Source organism: Tursiops truncatus, chromosome 19, assembly GCF_011762595.2.
Source record: "Tursiops truncatus isolate mTurTru1 chromosome 19, mTurTru1.mat.Y, whole genome shotgun sequence".
Lineage (NCBI taxonomy): Eukaryota > Metazoa > Chordata > Mammalia > Artiodactyla > Delphinidae > Tursiops > Tursiops truncatus.
This window is the reverse complement of record NC_047052.1, coordinates 3,412,583-3,440,432: the sequence shown is the minus strand read 5'-3', so window position 1 is coordinate 3,440,432 and position 27,850 is coordinate 3,412,583. Positions and strand designations below refer to the sequence as shown.

The following is a 27,850-nucleotide window of genomic DNA, read 5'->3' as shown; positions in this document are numbered from 1 at the left end:
TACGTTTCCTTACCGCGTGAAATGAGTGCTTTACGTGAATTTCTCTCTCTCTCTCTCTCTCCAGGAGTTGAGGAGCCAGAAACAGAAGATTGTTTCAGAAAGGGAGCGACTCCAGGCAGAACTGGATCACTTACGGAAGTGCCTTGCGTTGCCTGCAATGCATTGGCCTAGAGGTTACTTTAAGGGATATCCTAGGTGACGGTTTCCCTTGCACTAGGCCGAACCTATAGTATAGAAATATTATCTATTTTATTACCTTGAATATTTAATATTTTTCACTGGGAGGTTTGAAGCTTAAAGAAATGAGAATGTGCCACATGCATGAAGCAAAGGATTCCAGGCTCCAGAAGAAAGAACGAACTCGCCTTGACTTCAATGCAATTGAATCGCCTTTGTAATTCAGCGAGCAACCCCTGTAGAACACCCAGTTTTTTCTTTTTAAAGGCAGTTTTATTCTTTCCCCACGTCATGATTTTTTAATCTGAAGATGAAAGGCTCCATTACCAACACTAAAATCCAATCGTTTCTAGCCCCTGGGTGTGTAGGACCGGACCGTCGGTGTTCTGTCTTGGTTGCCATGTGACTAGGCCTCGAGAACCCAGGTGGTTCTGGCTGCAGGGGGTGGTGGCCGGTCTCAGTCCTCCCCGGGACTGAGACCTACCTTCAGTGGAAGGGAGGTGGGGTGCATTTTTAAGTAAAGGGCTTATTTCAGTTACTTTTTCTGCAAAATTTTCTTCAAAGCAACAGGTCCTAGGAGCACACAAAGCAACAGTGCTGAAGCCTTACCCAAAGGCTTTTCCCCAGAAAAGCTCTTACCTTACCTAAAGATAAAAAGCGAATCGACAAACTGAAGGTACCTTTCTATTACTTCACGGGGGGGAATGTACAGAGCTCTGTGTACACATTTATGCACACCCACCAGATTGTTACTGCGGCAGGTAGGGGTGTTTTCATACAAACGTAAATTTTTGAGAGGAAAGTCAAAGGTGCTTCAGCCTTGTACTGTGTATATATATTAAAAAAACAAAGTTTTGTATGTTTTTATTACTTTAATTATTGTTATAAAAAAGCCTGCCATTTTTAATATGTGGTTTGGAGGGATTTTTGTTGTTTGTTTTCTTGTTTGGGGGTTTTGTTTGTTTTTGTTTTGTTTTTCTGGGCAAAAAAAAAAATCCTTGCTTTTTAGTGTTTGTACTGCTGCTGGTCAGGACGTTAAGATATTGAAGTGTTTTTTAAAAAATTAAAGAAGAAGAAAAGTAAAGAGCTTACCACTGGCGCCTATGCGATCACTTCATTTTTGAGTTGCACCAGAGTGATGATGTAGAAAGCCATGGTTACGCCTCACTTCCTCTTGCGCCCCGCCCCTGCTCCGGACAGCAGCCAGTTCACCACAGCCCATGCTATGAAGCGAGGAGGGGCGGGCTCCAGTGGGAGCCAGGTGGACGCTGTGTGTGCACCTTCACGCACGCAGGCGCACATGGGCTTCGTTAAGAGCCTTTGAGGAAGGGAGCGGCTGCTGGGGCAGGATGCTGAGGTGTCTTACGGCAGTCTGCGCAGGTGCAAAGTAGAAACTGTATAGGGTTTATTTATTTAGATGCAAAGCTTTGTACCAGCCTGAAAGTAGGGTGAACAATGTCTGCGCAGAACTTCTCTTCTTGGACTGACTTACTGTGCCAACCACAGGAGCGGCTAGGAACGGGGATGAGGCAGGTTCAGGCAGCGTGAAATCTAGATCAGGAAGGCATCTCTTGCCCAAGTGGGCCTGAACCAGAGGCCAAAGCAGCCAGTGGTTGTTGGTCTGCCCGGGGGAGGGGGGAGGGAGAGGGGACCCGAGCATCGCGCCCCGGGCCAGGGGAAGGGCTGGCTGACCTTCAGGAAGTGGCCACGCCCTCGGCCCCAGACCTCAGCTGCGCGGAACAGCTTGCTGGCAGATGGCGTTGTGTCACTTTATCTGTTCCCACACAGTTTGCTCTGTATATCTGCCAAGAATCTTCCAGTTATTAGCAAACTCAGACGAAAAGTGCCGCCAGTGTTAGCAGCAGTCAGCAAGTGCTTTTCTCTCTACAGAAACGACTTGACGAGAACTAAGGGCTCTTCCGGGGCCTCCTCCCCTGCAAAGACACAGAGCGCCATGTGCCACAGGTGGCGACAGGTGTTTAGAGGGAGCCCCACTGCCAACGATCAGGGCAAAACGTCACTGAATTTCTCTACCTAAAATCTGCTTGCTGGCTCTGAAGGCCTAAGGGTTACTACATCTTAACGCTTCCCCCCAGTCCTCCTAACTCCATAGTAGAAAATGTCTGGATGCCTTTGCTCCTCGGCTCTGGTAGGGGTCCTGGCCAAAAAGCAAAGGGATGAGTAGATCTGATAACGTGCACAGCCCCATCCTGTTACCACCTGAGGGGAGCGCCTGTGTCTGCGGCTGTTTTGCTTTTGGGGAGGAGGACGCGGCACACAGGTTAAAGGGACGCCTGCCCAGGGGTGCAGCTGTGTCACTGAGCTAGAACTGCCTGCCTCCCCGCTGCCCCGCCTCTGAGCTGCTCCATCACTCTGCTTCCCCATACTCCCACCGACCTGTGAGGGTCTCTGGATATTCTAAGGCTCAAGAAGTAATAGGACAATCAGAATATAAATACAAACCCGTAAGGCAACATGAATAAACTAAGAAAAAGGAAACAAAGTGTCTTGAAAACAAAAGATTGGGTACTATGTCTCTGCACCACTGAGACATAGTACCCAATCTTGGGGGGTTTTTTGTTCCATTTAGTAATTAGTTTTATAATCTGAAAACACTTATTCTGAAAGAGCATGGTAGCATCAGAGCCTCTTTTCAGTTTGGGCTTAAAAACTGACAGAAATATGGAATCCCTGAAGCTTTCTGTTCAGCTGTTTCACACTGAGTTTGAAAGACAAAGTTCAGAAGTGCACCACATTTGCTCTAGAACTGATCATGCAACTTCTGTGTCAGTACTTTTGTGAACAGTCCTGCACGACCTGTGTCTTCCCACGGCACCTGGGAGAGACGGCTGCCGTCTGCCCTCTGAAGGGGGTTTCGCTAAACCTGTGCAGGATGGGATCCCTTCCAAAAGTGAGTCGTGTGGTTCTGCATTTAATCAGATCGTTAGCAACAACCCAGAGCTTTCCCCCAAACTTGGCGCCACACGTAGAAACAAGCCAAACTGATGTGAAATATCGTAATCTTAATCCATTATCTCAGATAAGTGACCAAGATAGGCTCTTCAACAGTGTAGTCTATATTCTAAAGGAAACAAAACACTTAATTGGCATACATGCTCATAGATTATACACCCTCAGGGAAACTCAAAGAATATTAAAAGGAGCCGACACCTTCAGCAAAGTAGCGACGCATTAAAGTATTCTAACAGGAAGTCTTAAGTTTGTACGTGGGATGGTGTTTCGTCAAGTAGCTCACGATGCTGTCACATCTCCAACATTAGATTGCATACCCCCCTTCCCTCTGGGCCACGGCTTAAAGTGTAGCAAGTTCCAGGGACCTGCCACCAGATGGAGATGGTCAGCACCGCGACGCTGTTCATCGTACAGCGTGGATTAGCCACTTCGCAGCAGCCCTGTCCTCTTCCAAGTAACCACACTATCGACTTTACTACTTGCAGTAGCCTGTCCCCAACCTTCTGATCCAGCGCTTAACCTTAACTCCTTAACTCTACCTTGACCCGAGGAAGACCATGCTAATCAATCAGTCGTGTTACTCTGTATGTACCTATGCTTAACTGCTAGAACAGTCAACCAGTACATGGAAGGAGGAGGAACAGTGCCTCGGTCACTCTGGGGGGCAGTTTAGATGCTGTGAAACTAAACCTGTTCTAAGTGTACTTGTTTGAATTAACTGTATTGTAATATTATTTGTTGAATGTAGTAATTAGGTATTTATGAATATATTGCTGTAATTTCTGACAACATCCAAAAAATAAAATCTTCCTAAATCATCTTAAGAGAAAAATCTTTTCTATGTTGTAATAAGGCCAAAAAATAAAAATAAGAGCTCAACAATTACACAGCTTTAAGGTAAAGTGTGAAGACACATTCGACTGTGCCTCGGCCAGGTTTTAAGAGAAGGGGATTCGGGGTGAAATCTGAGATACACAGGACTCCTAAACTGCCACAGTAACACGTGGTTTCATTCTAGAACATTCCCCAGATTAACTCTGAAGGATTCTGCATAAGAGAGAGATGAAAAGACAAGTCCTGTCATCTCTTAAGTGATGGAGACCAGGTCTTCTGGGTCCTCATCCCTCCATGTGCGGCCCTTCGGTGCTTAAACAATAGCTGCTTGAGCAACCTGAAGTAAGTTTGTATTTTAAACACTGAAGGGTAAAAACACCAGCAGATATTCTTTAGGCCCAGTTGATCACGCACACGTACCCCTCATAACCCTTGAGATGGCATGTGACTGCTTTTGATTGACGGCGCTAGCATTGGAAACCAGCTGGTTACCGAACCTACTCATTACATGACGAGACGATCTCCCCCCCGCCGCCTCCTGCGGTAATGTACTTTTCTGTAAGGGACTGAGCAATGCTAGCGCTTAAACTTTTCCTCCTAGGGAAAAAAACCAATACCGTTACCTGAGCCATTGCTGCCTAGAACTGTCTTCCCCTCAGTTCAGCAAGAACCATGTAATAGGCCCCGCTTTTCCCCCTGGGGTCGTGTCTTCAGCTTCACTCATACACTCGATAACATGGAATTGATTTTGTCCTGACTTTCCTCTTGCTGATAAGCAACCCTTAGGGCCTTACCCAGAAACAGCCAAGAGAACAAGAGATACCCAGAGTGTCGGTCGGAAGTTGACAGTTGCCTGCTAAACCTCTCAAGTTTGGTCCATCAGATCATTCTAGCCACTTGGCCTGCTCCCTTGCGTGGCAGTTATGCAGGAAAAAAACCCAACAGAGATGTGGGTTGATTCCATCTTTATTGTGTATCAGGGCTTAGATGATAAATATGGGTTGCTGTCACTCGCCACTCATCTGCTGTCCTCCTCCGTGTGAAGAGCCTCTGTAGCAGACTAAATTTAGCCCCAGAGATGAGGGTCAAGAAGGGAGAAGAATGGCCGAGGCCACGTTACCATCCTGCTACATCTCCATCTTACCATCCTGCTACATCTCCGTCTTAAAAGCAACACTGGACGGCACCGAACACTCACCTGCACACAACAGTCCCGTGCAGGAGACCCAGAGCTCTGCTAGCGAAATCATTCGTTCTGCCAATGCTTTTCTCGTTTCCCCATGAAAGGACAGCTGGCTCCCAGATACAGACATGGAATTACAGAATGTCTCGAGGACTAAGCACAAGCCTGTTGCTTGCCAACAAGGTTATGAACCCACCCCTTGATTCACTGCAGTTTTTTGCATACATTCAGAAATAGTTCTAGAACTCTGGAAATGTGAGTACCTCTGTCACGTCCCGAGCGCTCAGGCCACCCGGTGAGCCTCCTGCTGGCAGACACGGGCCTCTACAAACCAGTCTCTGCCTACAAGTCCTGAGACTGGGAGCTGTCAGAAGGTTGCAGGTTCGTGCGGAGTTTGTACATGTGATTGAGCGCTTGTGTGAGGAAAGCCCCACTGGTGTTGATCTCCATCAAGGTCAAGTTATCCAGCTAAAACACAAGGGCAAACAGACCGGGTTGGTTGAGTCTTTGATTACACGAAAGGTTAAATCTACTGGATAAAAAATAAGGAACCAATGAGTAATAATTTTCTGAAAGCCCCGCATGGCTAGTTATCCCTTCCCGCGACGCCCTAAGCAGACAAGATGCCGCGGGCTGTCCCACAGAGCATCCGGCCTCCGTGGGCGGCCCACCGCATGCCCACCTTGGCGTGTGCCTCCTGCTGTCTCACGAAGCTGTCAGCAGACACCCGGAGCTTGGCTATGCGAGTGTCCCACACGTCCTTGATCAGGGTCCGGATCTCATCTGCTTTCGGGATGTTGTCTGAAGCACTAAAGGAAGCAAAAGGTGAAATAAATCGTATAAGGAAGCACTCAGCGAACTAAGGCAACTTCCAGGTAGAAGTGGCTTGTGTAAATGCTGCTTGGATTTAGGCAAAAATGCACAAGCTGTTCTAGACTCAAAATTGGTTTCGCTTTTTCAGTTTTTTAAAATGTAAGGATTTCTAGCGGTTAAGCTTGGTGCCAAGAAAATTCAGCCGTGATCCTCACCGAGTTATCTGTGCTCATGTTACCTGTCCCTGGGCAGGCTGTGGTACAAGGACTTCTGTTATTCACCAAAAAAAATGAGATCTTGGAGAAGCAGCTCTGAGTCGGTCCTCCCCTGACTCAGGATAACTGAGTGTTCTATGCTATAGAATTTCCATCGAGAATGAATTTCTTTCAAAGGCTGGCTCAGCAGTCATGACCTCTAATGCTAATACCCCATCTGTTATCCAAGGGCTAGAACCCACTAGGGAAAGAAGACGAAGGCTCTGTGCCAGGCATTTCTATCCTCACAAAATCCCTGAAGGATAGGACTGTCCCACTCTACAGAGAAAACAAAGATACATTTGCAGAAGTCACAGAACAAATCGCAAATGAGCATAAACAGCACACCTATACACAGCAAATTCTGGGTAACAGTCTGACTGGAGCCAGCGGGGCCGCACTGAGAGCCTTCCTGTGTGACACATTTGTAAACTAAACTAACCTTTGAAGGAAGAGACAAACTAGAAGACAAAAGCAAAAGCCAACATCACGGATCACCAGGCGTCCTAGGGTAAGCTGGCAAGGCTGTCTCCACAGGCTAAAATAGCTCAAGATGACTAGATGGAGAATCAGTAGCATACAATTGATACAGTAGATTTTATTTAAGACCCAAACATTTGGATCTTATGCTCTGAACAGCAGGTTAAAGAACAAAGGACCCCAGCTCCTCGTGAACTGCACTGCAGAACCGAGGTCCCTTCACTGAATGCATGGCTCTAAGGAATTATAAAACAAGGGTTTCGATAGGCACTGCGTACGTAACTCATTGAACTTCAAAAACTGAAGATGAACCGGCCTCCCCTCTGCTCCCATATTCTCCCTTCTGAAGTCACACTCCCCTACAAAAGCAGCCCTCTCATATCCTCCGGATAACGCCCACCTGCCTGAACACTCTCCTGGGGACGCCGCGCCCACCGCCCTGCCCTCACTCAGTCCACGCCGGTCCCAACAGCCCTGCTCCACAAATCCAGGCCCTTTCACCTTCTGTCCTTCTACCTACACTGCCCTCTCCCCTAGTAAATCTCCCCTCAGCCTCCAAGCCAGGGATCCCTCCTCTGGCAGCACCAGGCATGAGGGTTGCACCCCGACATACTCTGAACAGCATTAGCACACACTGCAGGGTTATACCACATCTGTCAACAGGGTCGCATCTCCTCCCCACGAAACTGGAACTCAAGCCTACATGACCATCTCCACTACCTGGTGGGACGCTTAGCATGTTGAATGCTGAGAATGTTGTGAACTACACAACTGCAGCCACATGTCAACTCAAGGACAAGTCCATGTGCAGATTTTCACCTGAATTCCACAGGTGGGCCCCCGGCCCCTGCTGCTCTTCGGGAGGCAGTAGGGAGCTTCCAACTTTGGTTCTGCTTCTGCTCTTGAATCCATCAATGAAAAGGTGCTCAGGGCTTCAAAAGCTTGACATTGTGCAAATTACATTCTAAGTAGCCACACCTGCCTGCCCCCGACATTCCACAAACATGTGAGTACCAGGCACTGTGCAGGGGCAGGCGAGACAGTCCCTGCCCATGAGACCTGGGGGCGGGGGTGGGGAACAGCTCAGGCACAGCAGTTAGAGCATTACACCTGACAGATGCTATAGAGGGGTGCAGAGCTGCCAGGAGGACTGGCACACGTAACCTGGGAGGGAGGGCCTGCTATGCTAAACCCGAGGAGGGAGCAGGGAACAGGTGGACTCACGGGGCAGAAGGACGGTGTACATGGTAAACCCGAGGAGGGAACAGGTGGACTCACGGGGCAGAAGGCCGGTGTACACACACACACACACACACACACAGACACACACACACACACACAGACACACAGACACACACACACAGACACACACACACAGACACACACACACACACACACACACACACACACACACACACACACACACACACACACACACACACACACACACACACACACACACACACACACACACACACACACACGGCGGAGAATGAATTAGAAGCCCGTGGGGAGCCTGAACTGGATGAGGGGAAACAGTTTTGCCCCAGTGGACCTGCCTTCCAGCCCAGGGTCGAAGGAAAATGCGACCCCTGGCCCCTTCCTGTGCAAGAGATACAAGAGCGCAGACGCACAGGCCCAAAGGGGAAAAGGGGTGCAGCTCGACTAATGACGCATTCGCAGTTCAGAAAAAGGCTACTGCTGGAGGTGATGGGCTGACACTAGAGTCCAATATCAAGTGACGGGTAGGACGCAGAATGGAAAGAACCACGGGATCCACCAGGAGAGGGAAGGGTGGAGAAAGGGAAAAAAGAGAAACAGGGAGAGACAGAGCCCGGCCAGTGTGTGCGTGCCCACAAACGACTCCCAGACTACCGGCTGAGGACCTGGGCGCCAAAGCTACCACTTCCCTCGGTAATGAGCGTGGAACACGAAAGGAGGTGGGCTGGGAACTGGGGGTTCCATCGTGCATGTGGGTTCGAAGAAGTGAGAGGTACTTACTGATTTAAGAGGAGTTTGGTGAGCTCCATGTAGTGAAGGCTGGGCATAGGGGTAAAAGTCTCTTCCTTTCGTTCATGATCCCGAATCTCCTCCAACTTCTCTGAAATTTAGAAGTGTGTACATTTTACCATGACCACGAGCAAAATATAGTTTTAAAACCGTCCAAATTTACCAAGTACCTATATTAGCTAGTCAATCAACTAAAAAGTACATTAAAAAAACCCACTTTTTGAAATAACATAGCAGTAACTAGACATCACTGGGCCGATTTCCTCAAGCACTTCTCTTAGAGAAGGTGGTAGATTTGGGTTATTGCTGGGCCTGCAGAATATATGACTGAAAACAGGATGTCAGAGTCTGAAGTTCTTTTCTTAGGTAAAGAGTGAAGTACTCTACCTTTGATGCAAGCAGTGATGACAGTAACCAGTGACCGGAGAAATTTACTTTTATATTAAACCCTGTTCAGCAGACAGCAAGACAACTTACAACTAATACAGAGCTGAACGCCCCATGTCTGGAATCAAACTGCTGAGTCCAATTCCATCCACAGGAACAATCTCCACACGCCTCACCCCTCTCCCCTTCTGTCCTTCCCCCTGGCCTGAGAAAACCCGAGTCCTGAACCCGCCACTGCACGCTATGGCGAAGGGACACACAGACAGAACTCTGCAGTGGGGCCTCGTGTGAAATGACTGGCCACGCATCTCCAGGGGCCCTCGGTGCTACCCTGCAATCCTTACACTCCCCTGCTCCAGACACCCTCTCACTTTCCATCCTGCCCGCCCTCTCCATGCTTTCTCCCCAACACCTTGCGGGGCTCCGCACACTACCGCCACCGCATCCTTCTAAGGGGCGCACTGGACCTTCTCTCACCTGCACAGAACACCGCTCCGGCACCTGTCCCCACTCCTGAGTGATCCCTCTTGCCCTCGCTATCGGAGCCGTCCATCAAACTCGATGCAACATCTTCCAGCTTAAAAAGAAAACCCTCCCCTGACACCAAATCCTTCTCCAGCTACCAACCCATTTCTCACGCCCTTCACAACAAACCTTCAAGAGTTCCCTGACATCGGCATTAACTGTTCGGGTGGGCGACTATCCCACCCTCTGACACGGCTCACCGAGGCCACCACCTCTGCTCGGCCAAACCCAAGGGCCACATCTCAGGCCTCGTCACGTCTGACAAGGACCAGTACTTGGGGTGTGTTTATCACTTGGCTTCTGGGATACCACTCTCCCCAAGTTCTCCTCTCATCTCCCCGACTCCTCCAGGCCTTCCTGACCTCAACACATTGGAGGACAGAGCTCCTTCCCTCACCCCTTCTCCACTGCCTACACCCATATCCCACGTGTTCTCATCCCACTTCATTTAAACGCCACCTATGCTCTCATGACACCTTCCACACCTAGAATCCCAGCTCAGCCCCTCCCCTGACCTCCTGACTCAGGTGCCCCACTGCCCACAAAATTGCCACTCGGATGTCTAACAGGCACCTCCAGTGTCGCATGTTCAAACCCTCTCCCGGCTCCCACCCTGGTCCACACTGTCCCTGCAATGTCTCAGGAAAGGGCAGCCCCACCAGCAACCCCAGTGGGCACCCTTACCTCCTCTCTCTCATCCCATGGTCTGTCCTTCAGCAAATCCTGCTGACCCTTTTCTTCAAAATACGCCTAGATGCCAACCACATCTGCCTGCTTCCATCAACTCACTGGGCAAGCCACCCTGAGCTCTTGCCGGGCTAACCCCCTACCGCCCCCTCCCCACACTCATCTCCACACCACAGACTGAGTCTCTTTCTTTTCCACATCTAAATCAGAGTATGAAACACCTCTGTTCAAACCCTGCAACGAATCAAAAAGACCGACCATACCCAGTGACGGCCCGGAGTGCAACAACAGGAGCTCGTACGTCTCTGCTGGGGTTACAGGAGTGGCTCAACCACTCTGCAGGGCTCCTGGGCAGCTTCTAACAGAGCGAAGCACAGTCTGCCCTACGAGCTGCCAGTTCCCCGACTCTAGGTGTTTATTTACCTGAGAGAAATAAAAATACATACCCGCAAAAAGACTGAGACACGACTGCTCAAAGCAGCCTTCTTCACAGTAGCCTAAAATGGGAAACGACCCAAATATGCACCAACAGAAGGATGGGGGGTCAAGCTGCGGAATCCTCACGCAACGGAGGAAACACTACTCAGCGGTAACAGCGATAACAGAATGACGCAATGACACGTGCAACAACAAGGGCGAATCTCAAAGACACTGATGAATAAGAGAAGTCAGAGGAAAACTGACATGCCAGACGATTCCATTCCCATGCCGTCCAAGAACAGGTGGAACCAATCTACAGGGGCAGGAGCAGCAGCTAGCTCCTGGGCAGGACCCACGGGATGACTACTGATTTCCATGCCTCGTCAGCGCACGATTGCCCAGGCATACGAGAGGCCTCAGGCAGACTGTCTCCACACCTTCCCTCTGACTCTGGCCCTCCCACGACACAGGCTGTTGCCCTCTAACACCTGGGTTAGAATAGGCCAAAACTGACAGAAAGGGATGCAGCACCAACAGAACCAGCGCCTGGTGGGTGGGTGGGGAGGCCCCTGCTTAAAAAAACGCCCTTCAGAGCAGAAGGGACTGGAGTTTCCTGTCATGTTTCAGGACCACCAGATTCACACACCCCTTTGGGACAGGAAGTAAAGACAAAACGCGCGAGCAATCTTTCTTAAACTGTATTTGAGTGCAGCTGGCTCCAAGTGTCCTAGCTTCTAGGAGGTAGGTACCCCCGGGTGATTTCCAAAGGGAAGGGGATAATCAAAATCTCTCAGAGGCTTTTCAAATTTCATATGCCCCCCCAACCCCGACCCCAAATAAATGTGACATTCATTCTTTACTAGTAATGAGCCATTCATAGCTCCAGGTGAGAAAAAGACTGCAATGGTTCAGGAAGAAGACCGTGTGCCTCTTTGATGCGGTATTTTCTTCTCGGTTTTTTTCCAACAGCTTTACTGAGGCATAATCGACATACCATACCATTCACCATTCAATGGTTTTTTAGTATATTCACAGAGTTGTGCACCCATCACTTCAATCAACTTCAGAACATTTTCATCACCCCAAAAGGAACCCCATAATGGTTCCATCACCTGCTCAAACCCTCATCCTTAGGCAACCACTAATCTTCTTTGTCTGTGGATCTGCCTGCTCTGAACAATTCATATAAATAGAAGAATACAATAGTTGGTCTGTGTGTCTGGTTCTTCTCCCACTTAATGTAACATTTTACAGGCTCATCGGGACTTCCCTGGTGGCGCAGTGGTTAAGAATCTGCCTGCCAATGCAGGAGACACGGGTTTGAGCCCTGGTCTGGGAAGATCCCACATGCCACGGAGCAACTAAGCCCGTGCGCCACAACTACTGAGCCTCCGCTCTAGAGGCCTGTGAGGCCGTCGTGCCTAGAGCCCGTGCTCTGCAACAAGAGAAGCCACTGCAATGAGAATCCCACGCACCACAACAAAGAGTAGCCCCCGCTCACCATAACTAGAGAAAGCCCATGCGTGCAGCAATGAACACCCAACGCAGCCAAAAATATAAATAAAAAATAAAGGTTCATCTATGTCTGCACCCTGTGTCACAACCTCATCCACTTAGGTGGCCAAAAACAATATTGCCTTGGATGGACGATGCCTTATTGTCATGCATTCTCTCTAATGTAAGGTAACAACTCTGTTCCTCATGCTGGTCTCTGGGTTTTAAAAAAATTTTTTTTTGATATATTTACTTTTATTTATTTATCTTTGGCTGCATTGGGTCTTCGTTGCTGCATGCAGGCTTTCTCTAGTTGCGGTGAGCAGGGGCTGCTCTTCATTGTGCTGCACGGTCTTCTCACTGCAGTGGCTTCTCTTGTTGTGGAGCACGGGCTCTAGGCATGCGGGCTTCAGTAGTGGTGGCACACGGGCTCAGTAGTCATGGCTTGCAGGTTCTAGAGCGCAGGCTCAGTAGTTGTGGCGCATGGGCTTAGTTGCTCTGTGGCATGTGGGATCTTCCCGGATCAGGGCTCAAACCTGTGTCCCCTGCACTGGCAGGTGGATTCTTAACCGCTGCACCACCAAGGATGTCCCTAGACTTTAAAATAAACACAGTTACAAGAGACAAAGAAGGACACTACATAATGATCAAAGGATCAAAGAAAGAAGAAGATATAACAATTGTAAATGTATATGCACCCAACATAGGAGCACCTCAATATATAAGGCAGATACTAACATCCATAAAGCGAGAAATTGACAGTAACACAGTAACAGTAATAGTAGGGGGATTTAACACCCCACTTTCATCACAGACAGATCATCCAGACAGAAGATCAATAAGGAAACACGAGCCTTAAATGACAAATTAGACCAGATGGACTTAATTGATATTTACAGAGCATTCCACGCAAAAGCCACAGAATACACATTCTTTTCCAGTGCACGTGGAACATTCTCCAGGATTGATCACATGCTAGGCTACAAAGCAAGGCTCAGTAAATTTAAGAAAACTGAAATCATATCAGGCATCTTCTCCGACCACAACACTATGAGATTAGAATCAGCTAGAAGAAAAAAACTGTAAAAACACAAATACGTGGAGGCTAAATAATATGTTACTAAACAACCAATGGATCACTGATGAAACCAAAGAGGAAATTAAAAAATACCTAGAGACAAATGAAAACAAAATCATGATCATCCAAAATGTATAGGATACAGAAAAAGCAGTTCTAAGAGTGAAGTGTATAGCAATACAATCTTACCTCAGAAAACAAGAAAAATCTCAAATAAACAACCTAACCTTAGACCTAAAGCAACTAGAGAAAGAAGAAAACAACAAAACCCAAAGATAGTACACTGAAATAATAAATATCAGAGCAGAAATAAATGAAACAGAGACAAAGAAAAAATAGAAAATATCAATAAAACTAAAAGCTGGTTTTTTGAAAGGATAAACAAAATTGATAAATCTTTAGCCAGACACATCAAGAAAAAAAAGGGAGAGGGCTAAAATAAATAAAATTACACATGAAACAGGAGAAGTTACAACAGAAATACAAAGGACCATAAGCACCTACTACAAACAACTCTATTCCAGTAAAATGGACAACCTAAAAGAAACGGACAAATGCTTAGAAAGGTACAACCCTCCAAGACTGAACCAGGAAGAAACAGAAAACATGAACAGACAAATCACAAGTACTAAAAATGAAACTGTGATTAAAAAACTCCCAACAAACAAAATTCCAGGACCTGATGGCTTCACAGCTAAATTCTATCAAACATTCAGAGAAGAGTTTAACACCTAACCTTCTGAAACTATTCCCAAAAATTGCAAAGGAAAGAACACGCCCAAACTCATTCTATAAGGCCACCATCACTTTAATATCAAAACCAGACGATACCATAAAAAAAAGAAAATTACAGGCTAATATCACTGATGAACAGATGCAAAAATCCTCAACAAAATACTGGCAAACTGAATTGAACAATACTCTAAAAGGATCATACACCACGATCAAGTGGGATTATCCCAAAGTTGGAAGGATTTTTCAATATCTGCAAATCAATCAGTGTGATACACCACATTAACAAACTGAAGAATAAAAACCATATGATCAGACTTTCCTGGTGGCGCAGTGGTTAAGAATCTGCCTGCCAATGCAGGGGACACAGGTTCGAGCCCTGTTCTGGGAAGACCCCACATGCCGTGGAGCAACTAAGCCTGCACGCCACAACTACTGAGTCTGCGCTCTAGAGCCCACGAGCCACAACTACTAAAGCCCACGTGCCTAGAGCCTGTGCTTTGCAACAAGAGAAGCCACCACAATGAGAAGCCTGCACACCACAACGAAGAGTAGCCCCTGCTCGCCGCAACTAGAGAAACCCCACGCTCAGCAACGAAGAACCAAGTAAGCCACAAATGAATAAATAAAACAAAAACAAACAAAACCATATGATCATCTCAATAGATGCAAAAAGGGCTTTTGACAAAATTCAACACCAATTTATAATAAAAACTCTCCAGAAAGTGGGCATAGAGGGAACCTACCTCAACATAATAAAAGTCATATATGACAAATCTACAGCTAACATCATACTCAACGGTGAAAACCTGAAAGCATTTCCTATGAGATCAAGAACAAGATAAGGGGCTTCCCTGGTGGCGCAGTGGTTGAGAATCTGCCTGCTAATGCAGGGGACACGGGTTCGAGCCCTGGTCTGGGAAGATGCCACATGCTGCGGAGCAACTAGGCCCATGAGCCACAACTACTGAGCCTGCGCGTCTGGAGCCTGTGCTCCGTAACAAGAGAGGCCGCAACAGTGAGAGGCCTGCGCACCGCGATGAAGAGTGGCCCCCACTTGCCACAACTAGAGAAAGCCCTTGCCCAGAAACGAAGACCCAACACAGCAAAAATAAATAAGTAAATTAATAAACTCCTACCCCCAATATCTTCAAAAACAAAAAAAACAAACAAAAAAAAACAAGATAAGGATGTCCACCCTCTCCACTTTTATTCAACATAGTTTGGAAGTCCTAGTCATGGCAATCAGAGAAGAAAAAGAAATAAAAGGAATCCAAATTGGAAAAGAAGTAAAACTGTCACTGTTTGAAGATGACAGGATACTATCCAAAGAAAATCCTAAAGATGCTACCAGAAAACTGCAAGAGCTGATCAATGAATTCAGCAAAGTGGCAGGATACAAAATACATACACAGAAATCTGTTGCTTCTATACACTAACAACGAAAGATCAGAAACAGAAATTAAAGAAACAATCCCATTTACCAGCACATCAAAAAGAATAAAATTCCCAGGAATAAACCTACCTAAGATGACAAAAGACCTGTACTCTGAAAACTTTAACACACTAATGAAAGAAATCCAAGATGATACAAACAGATGCAAAGATATACCATGTTCTTCAACTTGAAGATCAATGTTGTCAAAATCACTATACTACCCAAGTCATTCTACAGAATCAGTGCAATCCCTATCAAATGAACAGTGGCATTTTTCACAGAACTAGAACAAAACATTTTAAAATGCGTATGGAAACAAAAAAGATGCAGAAGAGCCAAAGGAATCCTGACAAGAGAAAACGAAACTTGAGCAATCAGGCTCCCTGACTTCAGACTATACTACAAAAAAGCTACAGTAATCAAAAAAGTATGCTACAGGCAAACACAAAAAATATAGATCGAACACAAAACATATAGATCAAAGAAAGCTCAGAAACAAACACACAAACTTATGGCCAATTAATCTACGACTAAGGAGGCAAGCCTACACAATGGAGAAAACACAGTCTCTTAAATAAAGGGTGCTACACTGATGCACAGTGTACCAGTGTGTACAGGACAGCTACATGCACAAGACTGAAACTAGAACACTGTCTAACAGCATACTCAAAGATAAACTCAAACAGAATTAAAGACCTAAATGTAAGGCTGGGATACGAAAAACTCTTAGAGGGAAACATAGGCAGAACACTCTGACATAAATCACAGCGAGATCTTTTTGATCTGTCTCCTCAAATAATGGAAATAAAAATAAACAAATGAGACCTCATTAAACTCAAAAGCTCTTGCAAGCAAACAAAACCATAAACAACAAGACAACCCACAGAATGAGAGAAAATACTTGCAAACGTTGTGACCGACAAAAGCTTAATCTCCAAAATTTACAAACAGCTCATGCAGCTCAATATCAAAAAAACCCCAAACAACCCGATATAAAAATAGGGGAAGACCTAAATAGACTTTTCTCCAAAGAAGACATACAGAGGGCCAAGAGGCACATGAAAAGATGCTCAACATCGCTAATTATAAGAGAAATGCAAATCAAAACTACAATGAGATACCACCTTATACCAGTCAGAATGGCTAACATCAAAAAGTATACAAACAATAAATACTGGAGAGGGTGTGGAGAGAAGGGGACCCTCCTATGCTGTTGGTGGGAATGTAAACTGGTACAGTAACTATGGAAAACACTATGGACATTCTTTAAAAAACTAAAAATAGAGCTACCATAAGATGCAGCAATCCCACTCCTGGTCATATATCTGGAGAAAACCACGGTTCGAAAGGATACATGCACCCCAACGTTCATTGAAGTGCTGCTTACAATAGCCAAGACAGGGAAGCAACCTAAATGTTCACCCACAGTTGAATGGATAAAGAAGATGCGGTACATATATACACTGGAGTATTACTCAGCCATCAAAAGGAATGACATAATGCCATCTGCAGCAACACAGACAGACCTGGAGATTATCATACTAAGTGAAGTAAACCAGACAGAGAAAGACAAATATCATACAATACAGCTTATATGCAGAATCTAAAACAAAATATGCAAACTGACTTATTTACAAAATAGAAACAGGCTCACAGACTTAGAAAATAAACATACAGTTACCAAAGGAGAAAAGTGGAGGGGAAAGATAAATTGGGAGTATGGGACTGACATACACACACTACTATATTTCAAATAAATAACCAACAAGGACCTACTGTATAAAACAGGGAACTCTGCTCACTATCCTGTAATAACCGAAATGTGAAAAGAATTTGAAAAAGAGTAGATACGTGTATATGTAAAACTGAATCACTATACTGTATACCTGAAACTAACACAACATTATTAATCAACGAAACCCCAATATAAAATAAAAATTAAAACCAAAACAAAAATAAATGGGACCTCATTAAACTCAAAAGCTTTTCACAGCAAAGGAAACCATAAACAAAACGAAACGACAACCTACAGAATGGGAGAAAATACTGGCAAAGGATGTGACCGACATGAAATCAATCTCCAAAATTTACAAAGAGCTCATGCAACTCAATATCAAAAAAGCAAACAACCCTATCAAAAAATGGACAGGAGACCTAAATAGCCTTTTCTTCAAAAAACACATACAGACATCCACAGGCACATGAGAAGATGCTCAACATCGCTAATTATTAGAGAAATGCAAATCAGAACTATAATATCACCTCACACCAGTCAGAACGGCCATGATCAAAAAGCCCACAAACAATAAATGCTGGAGAGGGTGTGGAGAAAAGAGAACCCTCCTATGCTGTTGGTGGGAATGTAAGTTGGTGCAGCCACTGTGGAGCACAGTATGGAGGTTCCTCAGAAACTAAAACTAGAGCTACCATATGACCCAACAATCCAACTCCTGGGCATATACCCGGACAAAACTATAACTGAAAAAGATACACGCACCGCTGTGGTCATGGTAGCACCGCTTACAATAGCTGAGACATGGAAGAAACCTAAATGTCCATCTTCATAAAGAAGATGTGGTACGTATATACAATCAAATACTACTTGGCCATAAAAGAGAACGAAATAATGCCATTTGCAGCAACATGGATGCAACTAGAGAGTATCATACTACGTGAAGTCAGAAAGAGAAAGACAAATACCATGTGATATCACTTACACGTGGAATCAAAAATATGGCACAAATGAACCTATCTACAAAACAGAAACAGACACAGGGATCAGATTGGTGGCTGCCAAAAAGGACGGGTGAAGGGAGAGAGCTATGGACTGGGAGTTTGGGGTTGGTAGATGCAAACTATCATACTTAGAACAGATAAAAAACAAGGTCCTAGGGCTTCCCTGGTGGCGCAGTGGTTAAGAATCCGCCTGCCAATGCAGGGGACACAGGGTCGAGCCTTGGTCGGGGAAGATCCCACATGCCACGGAGCAACTAAGCCCGTGTGCCACAACTACTGAAGCCCGTGCACCTAGAGCCCGTGCTCCGCAACAAGAGAAGCCACCGCCATGAGAAGCCCGCGCACCACAACGAAGAGTAGCCCCGCTCGCTGCAACCAGAGAAAGCCAGTGCGCAGTAACGAAGACCCAATGCAGCCAAAAATAAATAAATAAACTTTTTTTAAAAAAAAAAAAAACAAGGTCCTACTGTTTAGCACTGGGAACTACATCCAACCTCCTGGGATAAACCATAATGGAAAAGAATATTTTAAAAAAAGAATGTATGTATGTGAATCACCGAATCACTTTGCTGTACAGCAGAGATGCACACATTATACATCAGCGATACTTCTATTAAAAAACACAAATAAAATAATTCCATTTGCAGCAACGTAGATGGACTTGGAGATTATCACACTAAGTGAAGTAAGCCAGACACAGAAAGACAAATATCACATGATATCACTTATATGCAGAATCTAAAATAAAATATACTTAGAAAACAAAGTTACAATTACCAAAGGGGAAAGGTGGAGGAGAAGGATAAATTGGGAGTATGGGACTGACATATACACACTACTACATTTCAAATAAATAATCAACAGGACCTACAGTGTAACACAGGGAACTCTGCTCACTATCCTGTAATAACCGAAATGGGAAAAGAATTTGAAAAAGAGGAGAGACATGTATATGTATAACTGAATCACTTTGCTGTACACCTGAAAATAACAACGCTGTTAATCAATTAAACTCCAAAGTAAAAGAAAAATTAAAACAAAAATAAACAAATGGGACCTCATTAAACTCAAAAGCTTCTGCAAGCAAAGGGAACCATAAAAACGAGAAGACAACCCACAGAATGGGAGAAAATACTTACAAACGATGCCACTGACAAGGGATCACTCTCCAAAATTTACAAACAACTCATGCAGCTTGATAAACAAATAACCGCATCAAAAAATGGACGCAAGGGCTTCCCTGGAGGCACAGCGGTTGAGAGTCCACCTGCCGATGCAGGGGACACGGGTTCGTGCCCTGGTCTGGGAAGATCCCACATGCCGCGGAGCGGCTGGGCCCGTGAGCCACGGCCGCTGAGCCTGCGCGTCCGGAGCCTGTGCTCCGCAACGGGAGAGGCCATAACAGTGAGAGGCCCGCATACCGCCAAAAAAAAAAAAAAAACATACAGACGGCCGCAGGCACATGAGAAGATGCTCAACGTCGCTAATTATTAGAGAAATGCAAATTAAAACTACAATGAAGGCTTCCCTGGTGGTGCAGTGGTTGAGAGTCCGCCTGCCGATGCAGGGGACGTGGGTTCGTGCCCCGGTCCGGGAAGATCCCACATGCCGCGGAGCGGCTAGGCCCGTGAGCCATGGCCACTGAGCCTGCGCGTCCGGAGCCTGTGCTCCGCAACGGGAGAGGCCACAACAGTGAGAGGCCCGCGTACCGCAAAAACAAAAACAAAACTATAATGAGATATCACCTCACACTGGTCACAATGGCCATCACCAAAGAGTCTAAAAACAATAAATACTGGGGAGGGTGTGGAGAAAAGGGAACCCTCCTACACTGTTGTTGGGAATGTAAACTGGTACAGCCACTATGGCAAACAGTATGGAGGTTCCTTAAAAAAACTAAAAATAGAGCTACCATATGACCCAGGAATCCCACTTCTGGGCATATATATGGGGAAAAAACATGATTTGAAAGGATACATGCACCCCAATGTTCATTGCAGCGCTGCTTACAATAGCCAGGACATGGAAGCAACCTAAATGTCCTTTGACAGAGGAATGGATAAAGAAGATGTGGTACATATATACAAAGGGGTATTACTCAGCCATTAAAAGGAATGATATAATGCCATTTGCAGCAACACAGACAAACCTGGAGATTATCATACTAAGTAAAGTAAGCCACACAGAGAAAGGCAAGTATCATATGATACGGCTTCTATGCGGAATCTAAAACAAAATATACAAATGGACTTATTTACAAAACAGAAACGGACTCAGAGACTTAGAAAACAAACTTACGGTTACCAAAGGAAAACGATGTAGGGGAAGGATAAATCGGGGAGTGTGGGATTGACATATACAGTAAGTTTCCCACATACAAACGAGTTCCATTCCGCGAGGGCATTCGTAGCCCCATTTGTTCACAAGTCCAACAAAGTTAGCGTAGGTACCCAACTAACACAATAGGCTATATAGTACTGTAATTGGTTTATAATACTTTTCACACAAATAATACATAAAAACAAACACAAAAAATAAACATTTTAAATCTTACAGTACCCTGAACAGTACAGTAGTACAACAGCTGGCATAGAGCTGGCATCGAGTGAACAGGCAAGAGGAGTTACTGACTGGAGGAGGGAGGGGAGGTGGGACATGGTAGAGCTGAAGGACCGTCAGCAACAGGAGACGGAGGGCAAGCCGCAATGTCACTCACGCCTGACGTTCACGGCACAGGTTCTGGTTCTTTGCTGGATCGATTCTATCTACCCTCTTGAAAAAACGATCCAGTGATGTCTTGGTAGTGGCTCTTTTTGTCTCCTCACACATGACACGGTAGCACTGGACTGCATTCTGATCGGCTGCTGCAACCTTCGTGTACCGTTCTGTGTTAGGGTCCTGTGCCTCAAAAACCAACAGTGCCCCCTCAAATAAAGGAAATCCCCTTGCAATTTCCTGTGTTGTGAATCTCTTCGATTCTTCAGTTACTTCTTCCTCTTGTCTTTGTCCTTTCTCTGGGCCTCCAATTCCTTCAGGTCTTCACTAGTAGGCCCCTCGTGCTGCACAGCAACGAGTTCAATGAAGCTGTCCTCTTGCAGATCTAGCGCCAGCTTCTCGCTGAGGGTCACTACGTTGCTGAAGACTTCTTTGGACTCCTCATCCACCTTCTCAAAACCAAGAAAATTGTGAACAAACTGTGGGCAAAGGTTCTTCCAAACCCCATTCATGGTGACGGCCATAACGTCATGCCAAGAAAAGTCAATCTTTTTTACGGCCGTGTAGATGTTACAGTCCTTCCAAAACTGTCACAAAGTTGTTCCTGTTGGTCACTTGCCTTTACTGCCTGACGAAAGTGTGACGTAAATAATATTTCTTGAAAGTCACTACAACTCCCTGGTCCATATGTTGGATTAACGACATGGTATTCAGTGGCAGATGCACTACTTTGACGTTGGGATGAAAGTCATTCATGAATGGGGGGTAGCCCGGATCACTGTCGAGCAGCAAAAGAATGCTGAACGGGATGTGCTTCTCCAAGCAATGTTTCTCTACCTCTGGGATAAAGTGGTGGAAAAACCAATCCTGGAAAATGGCCTGTGTAACCCAGGCTTTGGGGTTACTCTTCCACACAACAGGAAGAGAGCCCTTGGCTACGTTTTTAAGGGCTCTTGGGTTCTCTGAATGATAAACTAACAGAGGCTTCAGCTTCATAGCACCAGAAGCATTGCCACCAAACAACAGAGTTAGCCTGTCCTTTGCTGCTCTATAGCCTGGCATCAACTTTCCCTCCTTGCTGATGTAACTTCAGTCCAGCATCCTCTTCCACTACAGTCCTGTCTCATCCACATTAAACACCTGCTCGGGTAAATTCGCGCCTTCATCAATAATTTCTCAAAGCGTTTCAGGAAATTCCCGGGCAGCTATCGTATCTGCACTCGCTGCCTCACCACTTACTTTTACCTTGTGAAGCTGGCTCCAGCCTTGAACCGATGAAACCAGCCGTGGCTGGCATTAGAAGATGTGCCCTCTGATTCTTTGCCGTGTTTCCTCTGCAAGGCTTTTGGCTTTCTCTTGAATCAGCATTAAGCTGAGTGGGACTCGACGCTGATGCTGATCCGCCATCCACCTATTGAGAAGTTTCTGCACCTCCTCCATCACTTTTCCACGCTTCTTTGATATCACTGTCAACATCATCGGCACAGCAGCCTTCACACGTTCCATGATCTTGTCCTTCTTCTTTAGGATCGTGCTGGTGGTTAACGATTCTTGTTATGAGAACGAGCGACATCTGCCATCTTTTCGCCTCGCTCCACTCTCTCAATTATTTGCACTTTTGTTTCCACTATTATTGCTTGGCGCTTCTTAGCAGTACCAGCTACATCACCGCTGCTTTTATGCCTGCTTCCGGACATCCTGGGCTTGAAATAAAGATACTGTACTAGCGTACTCTATACAGTAAAGTACACCAAAGCACAACCACTTGTAGAGGATGCACGCACATGGCAATGTACGACAGACACGTGAACTAACAGACGTGACTGGACATGTGAACGCACGTTCCCATCTTTGAAAGTTCGCAACTTGAAGGTTCATATGTAGGGACTTACTGTACACACTACTATATTTAAAATACATAACCAACAAGGACCTACTGTACAGCACAGGGAACTCTGATTAACATTCTCTAATAACCTAAATGAAAAAAGAATTTGAAAAAGAGTTCATACATGTATAACTAAATCACTTCATTGTACCTCTGAAAATAACACAACATTGTTAATCAACTATACTCCAATATAAAATAAAAATTAAAAATAAAAAACAAAAAGGGACTTACCTGGTGATCCAGTGGGAAAGACTCTGAGCTCCCAATGCAGGGCACCCTGGTTTGATCCCTGAACAGGGAACTAGATCCTGCATGCATACCAAAACTAAGAAGCCTGCAGGCCACAACTAAGAAGCCCACATGTCAAAACTTAGAAGCCTGCATGCCACAACAAAGACCTGGCACAGCCAAAACAAATAAATAAAAAATAATAAATTCTTAAAAATTAAAACAAAAAAAAACAAATGGTACCTCACTGAACTCAAAAGCTTCTGCAAGCAAAGGAAACCATAAGCAAAATGACAAGACAACCCAAAGAATGGGAGAAAGTATTTGCAAACGATGTGACCAACAAAAGATTAATCTCCAAAATTTACAAACAGGTCGTGTAGCTCAATATCGAAAAATCAAACAACCCAATAAAAAAATGGGCGAAAACCTAAATACACTTTCCTCCAAAGAAGACATATAGACGTCCACAGGCACATGAAAACATGCTCAACATCGCTAATTCTTAGAGAAATGCAAATTGAAACTACAATGAGATATCACCTCATACCAGTCAGAATGGCCATCATCAAAAACTCTACAAACCATAAATACTGGAGAGGGTGTGGAGAAAAGGGAACCCTCCTACACTGTTGGTGGGAATGTAAATTGGCACAACCACTATGGAGAACAGTATGGAGGGTCCTTAAAAAACTAAAAATAGAATTACCACATGACCCAGCAATCCCACTACTGGTCATATATCTGGAGAAAACCATGGTTTGAAAGGATACATGCACCCCAATGTTCACTGCAGTGCTGCTTACAATTAGCCCAGACGAGTCAGCCACCCAAATGTCCATCACCATATGAATGCATAAAGATGATGTGGTACATATACACAATGGAGTATTACTCAGCCATTAAGAAGAATGAAGTAATGCCATTTGCAGCAACACAGATAGACCTGGATATTATCATACTAAATGAAATAAGCCAGAAAGGGAAATACAAATACCATATGATATGAGTTATATGTGGAATCTAAAATACAGCACAAATGAACCTACCTACAAAACAGAAACAGACTCACAGACATAAGAGGTCATACTTGTGGTTGCCAAGGGGGAGGGCGGTGGGGGAGAGGGATCAAATCGGAGTTTGAGGTTAGCAGATGTAAACTATTATATAGAGAATGGATAAACAGCAAGGTCCTACTATACAGCACAGTGAACTATACTCAATATCCTGGGATAAAGCATAATTGAAAAGAATATAAAAAATGAGTGTACGTGTATAAATGAGTCACTCTGCTGTACAGCAGTGACACAACACTAAATCAAATATACTTCAATAAACAAAAAGTTTTTTTAAAATCTTGAAAAATCTAGTCCATTTCAAGCAAAAATCAAATTTCTAAGGAAAATAAGGGAATATTTAAAGCTTCTATCATGGGAAAAAATGCACTATGGAAATATCTGTCTTGCCACAAATAAATGATCTAATGTACCACTCTTTAGGAAAAAAAGGAATGTATATATGTGTACATATGTGAGTCACTTTGCTGTACAGCAGAGATTAGCACAACATTGTAAATCACCCATGCTAGCACAGGGAGATCAGCTCGGTGCTTTGTGACCACCTAGAGGGGTGGGATAGGGAGGGTGGGGAGGGGTTGCAAGAGGGAGGAGATATGGGGATATATGTATATGTATTGCTGATTCACTTTGTTATACAGCAGAAACTAACACACCATTGTAAAACAATTCTACTCCAATAAAGATGTTAAAAAAATCACCTATGCTTCAATTAAAAAAATTAAAAAATAAAAAAAGAATAAAATAATGCCATTTGTAGCAACATGGATGAACCTGGTGATTAACATATTAAGCAAAGTAAGCCAGACAAAGACAAATATCATATATCACTTATATGAAGAATCTAAAAAAAGAGAAATGAACTTATTTACAAAACAGAAACAGACTCACAGACTTAGAAAACAAACTTATGGTTACTAAAGGGGAGAAATAGAGAGAAGGGATAAATTTGGACTTTGGAACTGACATATACACACTACCATATCTAAAATAGATACCCAATAAGCACCTACTGTATAGCATATGGAACTCTGCTCAATATCCTAGTAATCTAAATGGGAAAAGAATTTGAAAAAGAACAGATACATGTATACGTATAACTGAATCACTTTTCTGTACACCAGGAATTAACACATTGTTTTGTTTATTTATTTATTTGGCTGCGTTGGGTCTTTGTTACTGAGCGCCGGCTTCTCATTGCAGTGGTTTCTCTTGTTGCAGAGCACGGGCTCTAGGCACGTGGGCTTCAGTAGTTGTGGCACACAGGCTCAGTAGTTGTGGCTTGCGGGCTCTAGAATGCAGGCTCAGTAGTTGTGGCACACAGGCTTAGGTGCTCCGTGGCATGTGGGATCTTCCCAGACCAGGGCTCGAACCCGTGTCCCCTGCACTGGCAGGCGGATTCTTAACCACTGCGCCACCAGCAAAGTCCCAAACACAACATTGTTAATCAACTATACTCCAATATAAAATAAAACTTAAAAACAAAAATAAAAATAAACAAACAGACCTCTTTAAACTCAAAAGCTTTTGCACAGCAAAGAAAACCATACACAAAACGAAAAAACAACCCACAGAATGGGAGGAAATATTTGCAAATGATGTGAACAACAAAAAATTAATCTGCCAAATTTAGAAAGATCTCATGCAGGTCAATATCAAAAACAAAAAACAAAAAAACAACCCCATCAAAAAACAGACAGGAGACCTAAATAGCCTTTTTTTTTTTTTTTTTTGCGGTACGCGGGCCTCTCACTGCCGTGGCCTCTCCCGTTGCGGAGCACAGGCTCCGGACGCGCAGGCTTAGCGGCCATGGCTCACGGGCCCAGACGCTCCGCGGCATGTGGGATCTTCCCGGACCGGGGCACGAACCCGTGTCCCCTGCATCGGCAGGCGGACTCTCAACCACTGCACCACCAGGGAAGCCCTAAATAGCCTTTTTTCCAAAGAAAACATACAGACGTCCACAGGCACATGAGAAGATGCTCAACATCTCTAATCATTAGAGAAATGCAAATCAAAACTACAATGAGATATTACCTCACACCAGTCAGAATGGCCACCATCAAAAAACCTACAAACAATAAATACTGGAGAGGGTGTGGAGAAAAGGGAACCCTCTTGCACTGTTGGTGGGAATGTAAATTGATACAGCCACTATGGAGAACAGTGTGGAGGTTCCTCAGAAAACTAAAACTAGCATTACCACATGATCCAGCCCATTCCACTCCCGGGCATCTACCAGGACAAAACTTAATTCGAAAAGATCCATGCACCCCAATGTTCACTGCAGCCCTGTTTACAATAGCCCAGACATGGAAGCCACCTAAATGTCCATCGACAGAGGAATGGGTAAAGAAGATGTGGTACATATACACAATGGAATATTACTCAGCCATTAAAAAAAGAAAGAAAGAATGCCACTTGGAGCAACATGGATGGACCTGGAGATTATCATACTAAGTGAGATAAGTCAGACAGAGAAACACAAATATATGATAACATTTATATGCGGAATCTTAAAAAAAAGATACAAATGAACTTATTTACAAAACGTAAACAGACTCATTGACTTAGAAAACAAACTTACGGTGACCAAAGCGGAAAGGTGGAGGGGAGGGATAAACTGATAGTTTGGGGTTGACATATACATACTATGATATTTAAAACAGATAATTGGGGGGGAGGGAAAAAAAGATAATCAATAAGGACCTACTGTACAGCACAGGGAACTCTGCTCACTATTCTGTAATAACCAAAGTGGGAAAAGAATTTGCAAAAGAGTAGACACATGTATATGTACCTGAATCACTTTGCTGAACACCTGAAACTACTACAACACTGTCAATCAACTATACTGCAATATAAAACTAGAATTAAAATTAAAAAGTTTGTGGAAATATCTTAAAATCAAAACCTTAAGTAGAATTTGTACACATACCCCAAACGACCATTACTAACAGTGGTCCGCGGCCTCGCGCAGCTGAGGCTGGGAAGCATTCATTGATTTCACCTGATGAGCGACGCCGCGTCCCTGGAAGGACCGCTTGCCTCCACCCGCGGGAGGGCGACCCCAGCCCCCACGGCCCGCCCCCTCACCACACCCCGCTCCCCCTCCACACCCCGCTCCCCCTCCACGTGCTCACCCACGTCCATCCACTCGGGGGGGAGCAGCCGACACTTCTGTCTCTGTTTCAGGTTGATCGCCAGCCACAGAGGCACCTGCACTGGTAAGCCGGGGTTGAAAGGCCCCAGGTCGCCCTGCAAGCAAACACACACACACACCGTCCCTCAAAACTGCATCGCTGGACCTCTGCTGTCCACGGGCTTGAAGCCCGAGCGCGCTCTCGGCCACACTGCGCCCCACCGCTCATCTGCGCTGGGTCCCGAACGCCGCCAGACGACACCTGTGGGCGCTGGACCCGCCGCCCAGCCCCCCTCCCGGAAGCGGGAACCGACCAGGGAGAGCCGGAGGCCCGGCGGGTCTCACCCCGATGAGGTAGATCTTGTCCAGACTGAAGTTCGGGATGATGGTGACCAACTCCTTCTCGGCCAGGAACTCCACCTCGGCTGCGTCCATGGTGGGGCCCGCGGCCAGCCCGGGACTCGCCGCCGCCGCCTCCGGCCCCTCAGCGTCCGGGAAGACGCGCTACAGCCGCCGCTTTCCCGCCACCGAGCAATGCCCAGCCTCTGGCCGGAAAAAGCCTCGGCCGGCCTATAGA

At 45.3% G+C, this 27,850-nt stretch overlaps 2 protein-coding genes across 11 annotated transcripts in view; one reads left to right on the top strand and one right to left on the bottom strand.

The window, feature by feature from the left end:
* Window positions 1-1,268, top strand: part of GSE1 (Gse1 coiled-coil protein) — a 413,117-nt gene extending 411,849 nt beyond the window's left edge. For all 9 annotated transcript variants that reach the window (XM_073796392.1, XM_033844481.2, XM_073796391.1 and 6 more), the window contains one exon: window positions 65-1,268. In XM_073796392.1, the coding sequence (XP_073652493.1) occupies window positions 65-199 (135 nt within the window). In that variant the 3' untranslated portion in view covers window positions 200-1,268. The remainder of the gene's footprint in view (window positions 1-64) is intronic.
* On the bottom strand, window positions 1,102-27,815 carry GINS2 (GINS complex subunit 2). Of its 2 annotated transcripts, XR_012328129.1 has the most exons (6): window positions 27,619-27,815; window positions 27,275-27,389; window positions 8,716-8,815; window positions 5,850-5,976; window positions 5,431-5,635; window positions 1,102-2,111 (listed from the first exon to the last, which is right to left on the bottom strand). XR_012328129.1 is itself a non-coding variant. In XM_019935217.3 (5 exons), exons 1-5 carry the CDS (start codon window positions 27,706-27,708, stop codon window positions 5,510-5,512), a joined length of 558 nt encoding a protein of 185 aa, XP_019790776.1. In that variant the 5' UTR covers window positions 27,709-27,814; the 3' UTR covers window positions 4,933-5,509. The 2 variants fall into 2 exon arrangements, 1 of the variants encoding a protein (XP_019790776.1); XM_019935217.3 differs by lacking the exon at window positions 1,102-2,111 and having other exon boundaries at window positions 4,933-5,635; window positions 27,619-27,814.
* Between the last annotated feature and the right edge of the window lie 35 nt (window positions 27,816-27,850).

Excerpts from the sequence above, each read along its gene's own strand:
- GINS2 (XM_019935217.3), bottom strand. The coding sequence starts at position 27,708 with ATGGACGCAGCCGAGGTGGAGTTCCTGGCCGAGAAGGAGTTGGTCACC. Across the intron at positions 27,390-27,618 it reads ACAAGATCTACCTCATCGGG|GGCGACCTGGGGCCTTTCAA; the intron begins GTGAGACCCGCC and ends GTTTGCTTGCAG. Across the intron at positions 5,636-5,849 it reads AGCAGGAGGCACACGCCAAG|CTGGATAACTTGACCTTGAT; the intron begins GTGGGCATGCGG and ends CTTGTGTTTTAG.